At 35.4% G+C, this 15,327-nt stretch overlaps 2 protein-coding genes and 1 pseudogene across 5 annotated transcripts; all 3 read right to left on the bottom strand.

The window, feature by feature from the left end:
• Nucleotides 1–142: 142 nt before the first annotated feature.
• Nucleotides 143–1,073, bottom strand: LOC147409038 (strychnine-10-hydroxylase pseudogene; annotated as a pseudogene).
• Nucleotides 1,074–2,399: 1,326 nt separating this feature from the next.
• LOC147409039 (putative membrane protein At3g27390) lies at nt 2,400–7,781 on the bottom strand. 4 transcript variants are annotated; one of them, XM_086424803.1, is made up of 12 exons: nt 7,658–7,781; nt 7,454–7,547; nt 7,259–7,364; nt 7,060–7,168; nt 6,744–6,936; nt 6,511–6,641; nt 5,414–5,702; nt 5,096–5,202; nt 4,760–4,922; nt 4,014–4,206; nt 3,487–3,727; nt 2,400–2,802 (listed from the first exon to the last, which is right to left on the bottom strand). In XM_086424803.1, the coding sequence occupies exons 3-12, from the start codon at nt 7,350–7,352 to the stop codon at nt 2,661–2,663; spliced, it is 1,662 nt and encodes a 553-aa protein (XP_086280929.1). In that variant the 5' UTR covers nt 7,353–7,364; nt 7,454–7,547; nt 7,658–7,781; the 3' UTR covers nt 2,400–2,660. The 4 variants fall into 4 exon arrangements, with proteins under 4 accessions (XP_086280929.1, XP_086280936.1, XP_086280921.1 ...); XM_086424810.1 differs by having other exon boundaries at nt 7,679–7,775; XM_086424795.1 differs by having other exon boundaries at nt 7,454–7,753.
• Nucleotides 7,782–10,486: 2,705 nt separating this feature from the next.
• Nucleotides 10,487–14,429, bottom strand: ATS (Homeodomain-like superfamily protein). The gene is made up of 6 exons (XM_086424870.1): nt 13,422–14,429; nt 13,165–13,241; nt 12,900–12,936; nt 12,519–12,681; nt 11,018–11,141; nt 10,487–10,840 (listed from the first exon to the last, which is right to left on the bottom strand). Exons 1-6 carry the CDS (start codon nt 13,849–13,851, stop codon nt 10,667–10,669), a joined length of 1,005 nt encoding a protein of 334 aa, XP_086280996.1. The 5' UTR covers nt 13,852–14,429; the 3' UTR covers nt 10,487–10,666.
• Nucleotides 14,430–15,327: the final 898 nt, after the last annotated feature.

Consider the following 15,327-nt stretch of genomic DNA (forward strand, 5'->3'; position numbering starts at 1 on the left):
AGAATCCCTTGGAAATTTGTACTAAGGCTTTTGAAGTCTATTTTATCTTCCCATCTCAACCATATGTTTGAGACTAGAAAATCCTTCCCTTTTAGCAAGATACACATACCAGGCAAGTAGCTTTGATAACAGTATCAGCATCCTAATCAAAGCGCTCTGTATATTCTAGGATTGAAATCATCACATCCATGAAGTCTTGGTCGCTCTGTTCCTCTCTCGATGATTTCTCTTTTCGATGCTCCTCTACCCATCTCCCAAGGAATAAATCCAATTCTTTCCCTGTTCTCCACATGGCCTTCTCATGACATTGCAAATCCAACCACCCTAAGAAAAGCAATGTGTCCAGACACTAAGAAGTAAGAACAACCCTGACAAGTGAAAGAAAACTCTAAGTGCTTTCTGGCACCGCCGCACTTCCTCCTCACACGCAGCGCTAGTACCAAAATATCACTTTCCAGCAACCATCCTAAGTGCCAAGTTCAGTGTCAAGTCGCCAAACCATTGCTTCATCTCCACCAAAACACTCCTTTATTACTCTTGGCCCACACCTGATACAACTCTTTTATACATGTGTCAATCTCGGAGACCCAGACATGCTTGATTAACTCGATCCGACTATTCGAGAGAAGCTCGAGCGTGGCTATCTTGCGCAATTTGCTCCAGTAGGGCCCGTAAGGACCAAAGCCAAACATGGCGTAGTTGTAGCCCATGATTTTAACAGCCATGGAGCTTGGGCGAGTGGCAAAGACCCTGTCGTTCATAGTTAAACACTCCTTTGCTACCTCCCAACTACTCACCACCAGTGTTCGACGTACTCCTAGACGTAAAGTAAACTCAGGTCCATACATGTCGGCCATGTCCCCCAACGTAAAGTGAGCCGGGCGGTGACCTCCTAAAATAGGAAGGTGACCAATGATAGGCCATGCTCCATTGGGTTCAGGAGCCTCTATGCTCTTGTTACTCTTACTACTTGCACTTCTCCTTCTCCATAAGAATAGATAATAGAGAAAGAATAATAAGGAAAAGAGGGCACTCATAGTTGCAGTGGATGTGTAAGGTAGAAGGGAATCCATTGTTTGATGATGATGAGTTTAGTGTGAAGAAAACTTAGTATAATTTATAGATTTAAAAAATGACGATAAAAGTGACAGCCACTATCAACTGAGAAAATTTTAAAAAGTGATGCAGACAGGATGTCGAATTCTTGTATAATTAATCATTCTAAAATAAATAGATATTCTATTAGGAAATCTAATCTGATCAAATCATATTTTATCCCAATCTTCGTCAATTATGTTATAAAAGATGATTTAATATATTAAAATCCATCTTATTATAATCTTCCTATAGCACCCACTCGCATTTCTTTCACAGCCAGAGAGTGTCACGTTGAAAGAAAAAACCTCAGCCCCATAGGATTCATGGCCTATATCAGAAAACGAAGAAAAAAAAAAAATTTTAATAACGAACTTTTCTTGGCCTGATCAAAGACTTTGAAACACTGAACACCCAAATTTAAACCAATTGATTTTGTTTTGTCAATGTGATGCTCTCACATGACATGGTGCTATAGAGAAGAAAAAAAACACTACATAGGATCCAAGCGGAACTTATGAATGGCTGCCCACATGAACCAAATCTACAATTAATATGGGAAATAGACAAGTTAAGCCATCTTTATCAACAAAATACTTGAGAGTACCCAGATTATATAAAATTGGACATAGTGAACAGGTAAAAACGTTCAATTGGTGAGGAACTTTTATGTGATGTACAGCTTACATACTTTGGAAAACAAGCCCCTTCAAGCAATGTAAACTCCAAAACCAAAGCTTGAAATAATTCCAAATAAAACAGCTAAAAGTTGTGTGTGCAATTCTTCATGCGACGCAATCGGCTTTTACATATTTATGGTTCCGAATCCTGAATATATTTTGGCTTTCTTGCATTTGAAATGACTTTTTCAAAATTATAAGTAAATTTGTCCATTTTACAATTGATTCAAAATTTGTAGACCCACTAAAATAACCCGCTAAACACCCAAATTGCAAGAAATCAAAACCCATTTTATGTTGAGACAGTACTTGAGTTCCAAGGTTTTTCATTGTCTTTCATCTCAAACAACTCATCCATCACAGAAGTAAGAATGGAAGGAAAAATACCTAAAGTTGCATATAATGGTGCACTCCTCCCAAACATTGCTCCAAGTGCCATCCTATGGTTGAGTGTATTGCATACGTAATAGGTGGATGGAGCCAGGATTTTGCTCATGTGGGGGCAACCAAGAGTAGAAAAAACTTGTGGGGACAATTAAGAGTGAAAGAAGTAGTTGTGGGGGCAACTATGAGTGGAAAAAAAAATTGTGGGGGCCCTAGTGGCAAATTTCTTTATCCGCTGGTAAAATCTGTTGCAATAACACATTAATACATAGAATTTGAAAACTCTTCTGGGGGCAAGTGCCCCCACTCTAAATCCGCCCCTGCACCCCGAAATCAGAACACATAAACATTTTACATAATCAACTACAAACAAAAGCCCCAACCAACCAAAAATTATAAAACTCAAGAATACAGTTGACAATACGGATGTGCTGTTACATCTCGGAAAAAATAATAACTCTACACATTTACATCAAAATAGAAGGCGAAAAAAATGAGTATCTAAAAGGATGCTTCCATATTGCCGTCATTCCCACGCACATTTGATCTCTGTTTTGCTTCTTGAAGTAAAGTTCTTACTACTTCATGAAACCGCCGCCGGAAGGTTGGCAGCCGTGAGAGTGTCAAGCAAAAGCCTTGCAACCTGATTTAAACAACATATAAGTGCATTTAGTAGAAAACAGGATTGATCTAAAGCCATCTTCTCATGCAATAATAGAACTTTGATCCAACCAAACTTTTTAGACTTTTTACAACCATATAAGAACATGGGGAATTTTCATTCCTAGCAAGCAGGGATCAAAACATGTATTTTTAGCTTTAGCACAAGTTTTGCACCTCATTTATGTGTAGTCGGAAATATTCCTTTTAATCTTAAATAAAAAGGAAGGAAAATAAAGCAATCAGGAAAAAAAATTAGAGGACATTTAAGAACTACCTTCCCTAGAAAATTGGGTGAATCAGTAAGGTTCCCAGTAGTTAAATTAGGGTCAGCCCTTACCATGAAACAAATCACCTGTAATTAGCTTGTCAACTTGTTAATGTTGTTAGCTAGGAAAGTTTTTCATTATGAGATTTGTATTATTTGAAATGATCAAGTTTTTCTTGTACTTTCTCCTTTCAGATCTTCCCATGATATATCTTTCCAGTTATTTCAACTTCTAATTTTGATATAAAATCGTTCAAATATAAACGGCTTTTCATGTCAGGTGTAAATCAATGAAGTTGACTGATGGTCAAGGCGTGACCCTAATGTAGGTCTTATTAATTCAACCAAATTTCAGAAAGGATAAGAATGCAAACAAAACGTTAAAAATAAATTACAAACCTTCTGCTTATGCCATGCAACTGAGCTCTTCTGATTTCATTATCTGGAGAAACTCCATTCTTCCAAGCTTCTATTCTCTTTGTATCACCACAGTAGAGAGTCAATTTGTACAAATATAATTCTTCTATTTCTGATAAATTTAAACACTTAATTTGCTCTTTCATAATAGACATGGGCTCAAAAAGCCAGTCAAAAACCCTTCCTTCCGGCCTGTTCACATTGGTCAGTTCAACATTGTCACCTGATGTAACACGAAAAGTTTGCAAAATAAAGTTAGGTCCCATGTTAATAGACGTAATTGCAGAAAAAGGACCCTCGGTAATGGTTAGGATGGTCTAATAGACATAATTTTTTTGGGCTATGTCCATATTTCAGCTTAAAGATGGATGATCTCCATCTTTAAGCTGATACATCTAAATGGTATGTAAAGATGCATTGCCCCACACACACAGAGGTGGAGCATAGGATCCTCCCTGTATTTCATCTGCACAAAAATAAAATAGACTATCAGTTATTGGCATTCTTACGCATTAGAAAGCCCGAGCAACCATTCTTGACAGAGCGGAGAAAGCAATGCAGAAAAACATATGCTGGAATTCCAATGTTAACTATGTCATTCTTCGAAGATTGCCATGCTTCCAGGTCTTGTATCCCAATCGCTCCAGCATGAAGAAGCTCCTTTCCAGTATACTCACATGCCACAAAGAAATTATCCCATATCTGATGCAGTAATTGATCAGTGAAGGCCAAAAATTAGCAAGTTTACAAAGTAAAGGCTACCTATATTACCTGGGTATGGGTGATCCAAGTGTCTGACTTGCTTTACTCCTATACTGGACACGGCTACATAGATAATATTCAAGTTTTTTTTTTCTAATATAATAAAACCTTTATTATTTTCTTTAAATTTAAATCTATTGTGCTTTTGTAAACATTATTTCAACATAAAACATACAGGTGAGGCTGAGCGTTATTCAACACAGATCCCAAATCCATATCCATGTCGAGTTGGGCTGACATAGTTAGTCACCCAAGGCCAAGAACCAACTTGCACCGTTTCATAACAATAAATACTGGCTAATGTGAAGTAAACTCTTGGTTGAAAAAATAAAATGCCAAAGTTAGAAAAGAAAGCAATGTAGGAACTAGAAATAAATACCAAATGATACGTTTATAACATACATATACATTTAATTAACTTTATAAAGGAGCTTAGGATAAAAAACTTCGAAAAGGAACTAACAGGGCAATGGATGGTTTATATGATTCTTACCACCATGGCCTTCATTGCCTGTAGTTTCTTGGAAGTTGTTCTTACGGGAGGCTTGGCACAAACAACCTCAGGTTGTCCTGGCAATTTCTTTATAGGAAGCAGTGGTGAACTGAAATCAACAGCCCCGCGATACCTAGGTCTGCCAAACACATGAGTAGATGCTCTACATGATACGTTGGGGTGTTATGAAATCTTCAACAAATTAATTACTTGAGTTTGTACATGATCAATTGAAGGATGGGAAGCAAAAAAGGTTCTTGAAGGTTTAAGGTGAGAAATCAACATTTTTATAAGAGAATCCTTGAGAAACTTCTATATGATACACAAGTTACATACCTTGGAAAGCATGACCCTTCTCGGAGGTAAAGGAAATCATTTGTGTATTCATCAAACAAGGACAAGCTAGCAACAATATAGAGTATTCCTCTCTTTACAGAATTTTCCTAACACACAAAACACATAATAAGGCTTTCTTTTTTTGCAAGGCAAACAAGGATTAGTGGTCAGCATGAAGGCGCGGTAAATGGGTTCTGAACCCAGTCTTAGCTAAGTTGACATCTTCAAACACACAGAAAGGTTATAAGCAATAACTAAGAACACACACACACAGAAAACCTTGTCACAGTATCAATTTGGGAAGCAAAGAAATAGTACCTGATATGAAACAACAGCAGCATAAAATCCAAGAAAGAAGCTTGAACTAATTCCTGCTAAAACAGCTAAACTAACCGCAATTGGCCACAACAAAATTGAAAGCCCGGCAAAAGGGACACAGACGGTTTCCAAGAAGGGACCGGACCTTCCAATAAGATCTCCTACCAACCGCTGCCATCCTTTGAACAGCATGAAGGGTGCTTTATAAATCACTATTAAAGTAATAATGGGCACATCTAACAGAACCCCTAAAATTCCTGTCAATATGCATCCTGGTATCTGTAAAATCCTGCAATAGGAACAGGGAAGATCAGCAAATAATAGGACAATGAATCCAGTTTGGAGGCTATACATAACTTCACATATCATGGAGCCTCAGAACCAACCATATGGTAATTGCCGGAATATCATAAAATATGAAAACCAAATGTGCTATGAGTGACGGAAATGCTAAATGATTTCTGCACTTTAAATGATTTCCGAGTAAAACTAATTTACTCTAACAAAAGATTTGTGTTCAAATTTTATATCAACAACTAAGCAAGTAGCTTAGTGCTCAGTTGCTCCCAGAAACTTTTTTGTTCCTAGTCATACAAAGGGTGATAGGACACCTTATGAAGCCTTCTTGGCAAAGAGAGTGACTCTTAGCCAAGAGAAATGTATGTTTAGATCCATGCATCTGGGTTTTCAAACCCCCATAAGTCCCTATACAAGAAGGTGTGTATGATTAAATTGGTCTATATGAGACCAGCTAGTGTTTACATGCATCAAGTTCGAATTTTTTTATTATTATTATTCTGAACTCTTGAAGGTTTTCAATCAAGTTTTGCAGACAAAATTTTTTCTATTGTCTAACAATTTACAGCCTTGATACCCTCATGCACGTGTATTAACCTTATGTAATGTAATCACGTTTATGGTTCAGTCCATTTGCAATTTGAAAGTATAATTTGGCTTCCAACAATTCAATGAGTTGCAAAATAATCAAACCACCACAAATAATATCAGTAACCAAACAATAACAAATAACTTACTCGTGTCCCGACACCATCAAAAGTAAATCATAAGAAACTTAAGTTCATGTTTTATGAACATACTTGATTTCTAACGGCGTCTCGGTTTGTGACTTGAGCAACCCATCCATCACAGATAAGTAAGAATAGAGTGAAACATCTGCGAAGTCATGTACAATCGTGCATCCCCCCAAAATAGAACTCCAAGTACCATCCTATAAAGATTTTCAGAAATATTAAACCTCCCCACAATCAATTAATTCAAATAGCAAGATATCACAATACAAGAATTAATTGAAGCAATAACAAAACAATACCGTGAAGCATTTGACAAACTTGTTTGAAACACCTTCATCAATAACTTCGAAAGTTGCAATCAAAGGCCATAAGAAGCCATAGCCTAAACCCGTCAGCACAGTTCCGATTAATCCCACGAGCGGCCATAGTAGCAGTGGAATCAGCATTGTTAGAAACAAGAAACCCTTCATTAATGTACCAAATTTATTGGTTCTGTTCCAAATATAAAAATAATAATAATAAAATAAAAAAAATTTATCAGCATTTTTCCTTAAACCCAACAAAAATACAAAAAAAACCAAAAATAAAATAAAAATGGGCAACAAGGATTCTTACTTTCCCATACAGTAGTAAGTCCAAATCACATGTACCGGCCATAACCCAACGATAATGGCGAAATTTCCGAATGTGATCAAAAGAAAGACAATGGGACCGATAAGAGCAGCTGCAGACAAATCACTACTAGGTCACAAAAGAAAACAAGAAAATAGGGGAAATTTTGAGGATTAGAAAGAAACATAAGAGAAATCAATACCTTTAACGATTCCAAGAATTAACAGAAGTATAAAATAGGGTAAGAAGGCGAGAAAGTTCCATAGATAACCAAGAAATCCTTCAGGTACATCCATTTCAGAATTTTCCTGCAAATTATTCAAAATGGTCATTGAAAGAAGAAGAACAAGAAGAAGTTTTGATTCAAAAAATAGTTTAAACTGAACACCAAGTTTACCTGATTTTGAAACCCTAGCACAGAATTGACAGATAAGCTTAGAAAGACTTTTGCGCTGTGAATCTCAATTTTAATAGTTATCAATTCGAATACCCTGCAAAATAATAATAATAATAATAATAATAAAAAAGTGATTCTCGAATTGGGTTTTCTTAATTTCAAATCCTTTCGTTATGTACAAGCAAGTGAAAAGATGATTATTACGAATACGATAATGATAGTTACAGAGAGGAGTCTTTTTGTTAATTCTAGTAAGAAATATCGCCATTTGTTTGGTTCTGTAAACTTGATTTCTTTTGTGAAGAACACGACGCAGTTTCCCGCTGTTTAAATTATCCAAAAAAAAAAAAACCGGTTTGGAACCTTGAATGATTGGGCATGTCAGGGTCCAGGCCCAACTCAAAAAGTCCATGGTTTGATATTGGGCTGCTTGGAAAGGCCCGTTGTTGGTAATTGTTTAATTTGATCATCAAATCATATCCCATGTGTAACGGCTGCAGAATGTAGATAGATCTGACCCGGAAAGATCCGCTTTCGAATTGGGCTTTTATCAAATATCAAAATTATGATCCACACCCAATCCAACAACATGATAGATCAAATCCCATTTGTTATACTAAACATAAACTAACTTCACATTTTATTAATCCAATAGATTCTCAAATCATAACTTTGTTAGAATCCATATCCAAAGTTATTGGATTGGATTGGATTCTGGATTTGATTTGATCCATTGAACCCTTACCATTGTCTCTATATAATGGGTGTTTGCTAATTATAATTATAATTTGGGATACGTTATTGTAATCTCTTGTGCTACACTTCTAAGTTTATATTATTAACTTTGGGCCCTCCGAAAATTATAAAAACTAAAAATGTTAATTACATGAGGAACATAATTTCAATTGTTTAATCAACCTTTAAACATAATTGCATACTCATTAAGGCCCTAATGAGATCTTGTAACTCACAACTCCACTATGGAATCTAACAAATTTTTCTTCGGCAAATCATAAACTAGAGACCTTTATAAATAAATAATTAGAAGATTCTAAGAAAATATAGAATCTTAATGGACAAGTCTGGTTAGATAGAATTACTAGCAGTGCTTAAAACAACCATGCAAGTCTTATTTTTCCGGAATATCTCAATTTTCGATGATGAATTCTACCTCTAGTCAAAAAGATAGACCATGGTCATATTTCATATCTTCAACAAATTTTTGTGAGAATTTTCGTATTTGATAATAAATAAAAATGATTGTAATCTAGGAGAAAATGATATATATATTGATAAATCTATGTCTATCCAACCAAATTGAACCATGGTCTGATCAATTTAACAAAATTTTGGTCTAATGGCTGTCTGATTTTTAAAACATTGACTACTAGACATTTTTGGTTATCATGCCTGATCAGGCCCAATTTATATTTAGGGATGGGCTTGGACTTAGAAAATTGTTCATTGGGTCAATATTATAGTTTTATCTTTATTGGACCCAACCTAAATAGGCTCAAATACTAGTGGGTCTGATTGGGTGGGATGTGCAGGCGTTGCATGTGCACTAGTCCTTGGACAAGACCATGGTCTATGGACTGGGAAAAGCCCAGTTACAGGCCCGGTTTGCTGTTTTCAATGGAGGTACCTGATTATCCCAACAAAAAAAAAAACACTTCAAAACAAGAAAATGAAAGTTTTTAAGAGGATCTTGGTCTTCTTCAACTAGATTCAGTGCCATAAGATTCTACGAGAGAGGACTTTGACCAAGGGTCAAGCAAGATTTTGTAAACTTTTCAACTAGTCTAAGCTCAGAAGAAAGAAGGGAGAGATCAAATTCAAGTACTACACTTGTTCCATTTTTGGTAATCGATCTCATGTAATAACTTTTTCTTTTCTTTTATAACTAGAAATTATTACTCCACAAAAAAAATATAAATTAATTTACAAAACTTGTGCTTAGGAAGATAATTGTGTTTGAATTCACACTCAATGAATATTTGTGTATCAAATGACAAACTCGTGTTAGTAACCTAAATGAATTGAAACCATTTTTGTGGATGCATTACTAGTCACTTATTTCATTGATATTAGGTGACACAAATGTGTGAATTAAATCTAGAAGTAGTTTCACCGATTCCTTTCATTCTAGAAATTTTTCCTTCAACTCATTCATCCATTGATGGGTTTGCTCCTTTGGACTAATAGTTCAGAAACAAATAAATTGGAAACTTGATACTTCCAACCAGCAATTAATTGTATCAAGTACCATGAACTGCTTTAACTTCGTCTTCTTCTCCCCAGTTGACGTACCATTTTTTTTTTTTTTTTTGCTAAGTTGGCAAAATGCATTAAAATGAAAAAAAATAATAATAATAATAATAATTCATGTTAAGATGTCAGTCATAAATTCTCTGTTCCTCATAGGTTTGTGGGGGCACTTGTATAAGATGAGGTTGGGATCCCTTGTCCCTCAATGGATCACACTATTGAGCTTGACATATTGCGGAATTATGGCATGTCCTTAGGCAACCCTCAAAGGGCAATCAATGAAATTGAAGGCTAGATCAGACTACACAATTGAATGAGATAAGCCTAATTCCATTTGAATAAAATCCCCTACCTATCGATCGCATATATATATATATAGATATATAAATTCATATGGACCATCCAATGTGCAGACTAAAATTTGACAGGCAAGACCCATGAATTTTAGAAATCAAATTTGAAGGTCCAAGGCCATTGAAAATATTTTATATTTCCCAGATTCGACGGTTTGGAGTTGTCATATTTCTCTCATCCTCCATTAACTTGACGGTTTCTATCTGTTAAAAAAAATTTTGACTGCCTTGGACGGTCAAATATGAGTTTTTTTCACATTATGTGAGGAACTATAATATCATGAAGGAGAGATTAAATGGGTTTGCCTACATTTAGATTTTCAAAATTGTATAAAGTATGGGTTTTGCCCATGAATCTATTCTCATTCTTTTTAATTCGTCAACGCAATTCAACAATTGAGAAAATATGCCATATGGTGAGGATGCTCGTCACCACCACATCTTCCTCCAATCTCATATATATATTAGTTGTCACCAAGCAATAATCATCAACTTGACATTAGCATCTTTATGAAATTTCTAAACAAGGAAACAAGTGCAAGCACCACGCGATTTTCATGACAATCCAAAATATAATATATCTTGTGAGTAATTAACATTTGAGGAGGGTTAACTCATTGGAAGGTTCAGCATAGTCCATTTGCCAACTTTGTCTTCCCAGGGTGAACTCTAGGTTAGGTAACATTTTTGAAGCTGCCAATGAGCTTAAATACAACTTCTCCCTGTCCTTGTGAGACACGTGGAGGCCGGACCCATATTCGTCAACCTATATTTTTATATCAAAAGGGTTAAAATAAAACAATGTTAAGATCATATAATTCCTACATTAGTGGTAATATCATATAATCTATTTTTTTTCTTTTTTTATTCGAAAATAAATATTGATTAAAAGAAACTCACTAATCAAAAACTGGAAAAATTTAAATGAAATATGATCTCTTACCTTGGTTATTTCATTTATTGAACTGTTGGATTTGGAATGGGAATGAATTGTTGGTCTGTGCCGATCAGTTGATGGGCTCCAATCATTCCTCTCAATCGACGACCACGATCCTCTACCGTCAAATCTGGTGAGAGATTGAGGTTACAGATTATAAAAGTTTAAGTTAAATTAATATGATTGTGAAGATGAGGTTTGTGTAACATGGATCACATGTATTTGATAAAATTATTGATGTTCTTTCCATATGAACTTTTTTTCTCTCCATATTTTCGCTAGTTAACGTGTAAACAAGAAGAAAAAGTGGAAATGTTTTAAAGGCATTCAAATGGTTATGATCACTAAAATGTAAGATAACCAAATAGAGACCATTTGATTAAGTAGAGATTAATCCTAGCTTAGCCTATAAAAACCGGGGGGAAAAAACTCTGCAGTACGATCATAATCAACTAAAGCATACATCTAGATTTAAGGGATTAAATTAGATGAAGATGTTTGCTCCAAGTTTTCCAACTTTTGGTCAAATTTATGATCAAATGTGTAGATTGAGTAATCAAGTGTGTCTTCTACCATGATTTGTAATTGTCATATTAATCCGGTATTGGTTGTTTAGATCAAACACCAAGGATATATTAATTCAAACCAGACATGCTTTTCATGGTCCATTATCTTTCAAAAATAAAATTATTAGGTGCATGATTGTGCATTTTTCATGGACCAAAGAAATATTTCACCTTGGACAGAAAAACTTTTTCCCACCCAAGCCCCATAGGAAATGATTTTCACACTTCCTAGCGTTAATCTCTCATTTTCGTTACCAAGTTGCAATCAAACGTGAAATTTACTATAGAGTCATCATTTTCAAAAGCAATTCATACTCCCTGAAAACGAATTCCTTGTAATCAAACAGACCCTAAGGATTAAAATGTCTAATAATTGTTTTTCCCTTCTGTTATATGTGTGAAGGTAATCAAACAAGTGGATACGTTGGTTTGCTGCAAAATTTTGAAAATTGTGATCTTTAGGCTTTTTGACCTTAGGGGTTTGGTATCAGAACTATGAAAATCATGTTCTCTTGTTTCAAGGACGTCAAATGAAATTATTTAAGCTGTAAGAGTAGTACATCAATAAATTGATTTAAACCCATTCTTCTTGTCTTTGATGAATCCTCTCCGAGGAATCCATGAATGAAGTCAACAAAATCCCACCAACTAATAACATTAAATACTCATTTAAGTAAACAAATCCGGTAGCCCTCGGCTGTATTCATCACTATTGATGTACTTAAACACCTATCTTATCATCATTATCTACGTCATTAATATATAAATTAATCCCTACAAACTCCAATACCCAAGGCATGTATGAACGTGTACTGCACACGTACAAATGCTGTTTCCATGTGTGTGAGTTTTGATGCATATTCAAGTGATGAGACGACCCAATGTTATTTGCATGTTATGATGATGGATGAAAGACATAGAGATGATGATGGTGCACAAACCTAGGGGATTTTGGTAGTGGTGGTGGAGCTTTTGGTGATGGTGGTGATGGGTTGAGAAAATGAGAGGTGTGGATATCAGCTTTCCCACAAGACAATCCACCTTCCACTTCTACAATCCCTGTCCTCTTAACAAAACTCATATCTATCTGCCCTTGCCCTTGGTCTGCAACATTCATCATACATATAAAGTCATGACTTGTGCTTTGTCAGATACACTCAACAAATAATTCATGTGGACAAAAAGTCAGTCCAGTCTCAACCAATTTGTGTAGTTGGTAACACTAGAGGAAGATCTGTCACCCTTAGATCAACAAAACTTTGAACCAAAAAGAAAAAGAAAAAAAAAATTATGAGTTCTTATGAAGAGAAAAATCCAAATACCTGCTCCTTTGTCAGTGCTCTTCACTGTCCTATACATCTGCATGAACACCACACACACAAAACTCAGAGAAAGTCCACATTGCTAGGATTACTCCTTAGATGCCCTTTTGTCCTTACCACTTGTTTTCTAACCCCCACTATCAAAAACCCTAAAAATATTAATAATATATTACAATATAAATGGCAATAACCATAATAACATAAATAAATAAAATATCCTCTCAAATTTCAACCAAGTGAAGTTGATTGTATTAATTAACCTCACCTGTAAATGACTCTTCACATGAGCTAGTGTTAGATCCTTCACATTCATTAACTCCAAAACTGATTTCGGTGTTGCTCCTATCATCACAGTATATGTTCACAAAAATAGTTTTAATGAAACAAAAATATGTAAAATGGTTAAAAAAAACAAAAACAAGAAAACGAGAGACATGTAGCATGATGAAATGAAGACAGATTGCCTTAAATATTCTTTTTTTTTTTTCACCCTATCTTTTGTTTTTGTTCTATTTTCCTTACTCTCATGGCCACCAAGGAGTTCCACAGCATGAACAAAGTGGGCGTGAAGAGTTGTAGTCCATCTCATCCTTGGAGCTCTGATGCTTCTCTTTCCCCCATTAATACCGATTCTCGAACTTCTCTTAAAATCACGACCGTATATTTGAGGGTGGTGGTTGTGATGATGATTGCGTGGGACTTGTACAAGTGAAGGATCCAACGCTGTCGTCTCGAACCCAAGACTCAAGAACCCATGTTCATGGCTTATATCACTCCCGCTACTACCAGAATCCGCTGTTGTTGAGCTTTTGTCAGCGTAGAACGCTCTCCTCATCGATCCATTGTAGCCCATTTCTTTAACTTCACAATTTGAAATAGATGGAGGGCTGATATGTAGAGAGAGATCGGGAAAAGTACTCGAAGTTCTCATTGATTTGGAGGTTAAAAGCATCAAATGGTGTAAACCCAGTTCAAATCATGCAAATATCTACTAGGGTTAGATGCTTAAGCAAGAAATGAAGGAATTGAAATGAAGGGAAGGGAGTGAGAGGAGAGGAGGCAAAAAGGGTTGAGGAGTGTTGTGTGATTATATCATGAGTAGCTTATGATTTGCTCGGGTGCTTAGATATATATATAGAGAGAGTGAGAGAGAGAGAGAGAGAGAGAGAGAGAGAGAGAGGGTCTAGACTCTAGAGAAAGAAAGATAGGCTTATAGTATGGTGTGTCTAGGGTTAATAAAAATCAACAGTGAATGAAGGAATTGCAGAGGCTCTAAGTCAGAAAAAATGCAGAAAAAGAGAAGAAAAGAGAGAGATTTTGGGATGAACCGATGAAGGAAAAGAGAGTGGAAAGGGGAAGATGTGTACTTTAAGGAAGCAGAGGTACCAGACCACCACTTCAACTAGAGAGAGAGAGAGAGAGAGAGGGAAGGAGGGAGGGAGTTCCTTGTCTTTCTAATGGGGAATGAAAAGGAGGTGCAGGGATTAAATGGTGGTTGTACAGAGAATAGTTGGAATTCGAGAAAACCAAAAGGGTACTGTTCAATGGAAGGGGTTTGGGTTGGCATCTCTCTATCTCTCTCTCTCATGTCAACAGATGGGGACCAAATATAAATTCCTCCATTTTCTTAAACCACAATTTAATTTAATTTCGCTTTCAAGAAATTAAAATATTATCATTTTATTATTTCATTAAATGATGAGGATTTAGTCAAAGTTAGGACGGCCAAACATCTCTGTTCAACACTTACATGTTGATCTCCTTGTAAAAACCTGGCATCTTAGCTCTTACAAAAAAAATAACAAGGGTTTGTGATTTGAGCTGAACCATTGGATAAAATAACTTATCTGATGAATTTATTTGATTAAATAAGTAGGATCATCTTAAGGCTCTAAGCCATGTAAAGAATTCTTTGAATAATTCATGAATTATATCTGAATCTCCCAAATAATATATAATCAATTTGAATGGTAGTGCAATTCTACTCTTAAAAAAAAAATTCTCAACTTTTTTTTTACTCATTTTGAATAATTCAGATTTATTTGCTTCTTCAATTAAACAAATCAAAATAACTTCTTCTTTATGACAAGATTCTGAACCCATAGACCCAATTAGTAGGAGTGAGGCAATTGTTCTATTAGACCATCATATCTCGTCCAAATCCCTTAGGTACAATTCATGGCTAGCTTTACTATGACATAGTTGTCAATCATCATCTACCATCTATGCCAAAGTTATTGACCACTAGCTCAATATCTTCAATTTTTTCGATTTGTTCTCTCTCTTCTTCATCGATTTTTTTAGAATGATATTGGTGGAAAATCTTACATAAAGAGGAGTTTGAAGTTTGAATATGAAGACTAATCATGGTAAATTTAAAAATGAGATATAAAAATAATGAATCTTAAATAAATTGGAGAATATATGT

This window comes from Akebia trifoliata, chromosome 2 (genome assembly GCF_017979445.1).
Source record: "Akebia trifoliata isolate Shusen 1 chromosome 2, ASM1797944v1, whole genome shotgun sequence".
Lineage (NCBI taxonomy): Eukaryota > Viridiplantae > Streptophyta > Magnoliopsida > Ranunculales > Lardizabalaceae > Akebia > Akebia trifoliata.

Bases quoted from the DNA above. Each gene is read 5' to 3' on its own strand.
- LOC147409039 (XM_086424803.1), bottom strand. From the start codon at position 7,352: ATGGATGTACCTGAAGGATTTCTTGGTTATCTATGGAACTTTCTCGCC. The intron at 7,169-7,258 runs GTATTGATTTCT...ATTTGTCTGCAG, and splicing joins AATTCTTGGAATCGTTAAAG to CTGCTCTTATCGGTCCCATT. The intron at 6,937-7,059 runs GTAAGAATCCTT...TATTTGGAACAG, and splicing joins ACTTACTACTGTATGGGAAA to AACCAATAAATTTGGTACAT.
- ATS (XM_086424870.1), bottom strand. From the start codon at position 13,851: ATGCTTTTAACCTCCAAATCAATGAGAACTTCGAGTACTTTTCCCGAT. The intron at 13,242-13,421 runs GTAAGGAAAATA...CTGTGATGATAG, and splicing joins ACTCCTTGGTGGCCATGAGA to GAGCAACACCGAAATCAGTT. The intron at 12,937-13,164 runs GTGAGGTTAATT...GTGTTCATGCAG, and splicing joins ATGTGAAGAGTCATTTACAG to ATGTATAGGACAGTGAAGAG.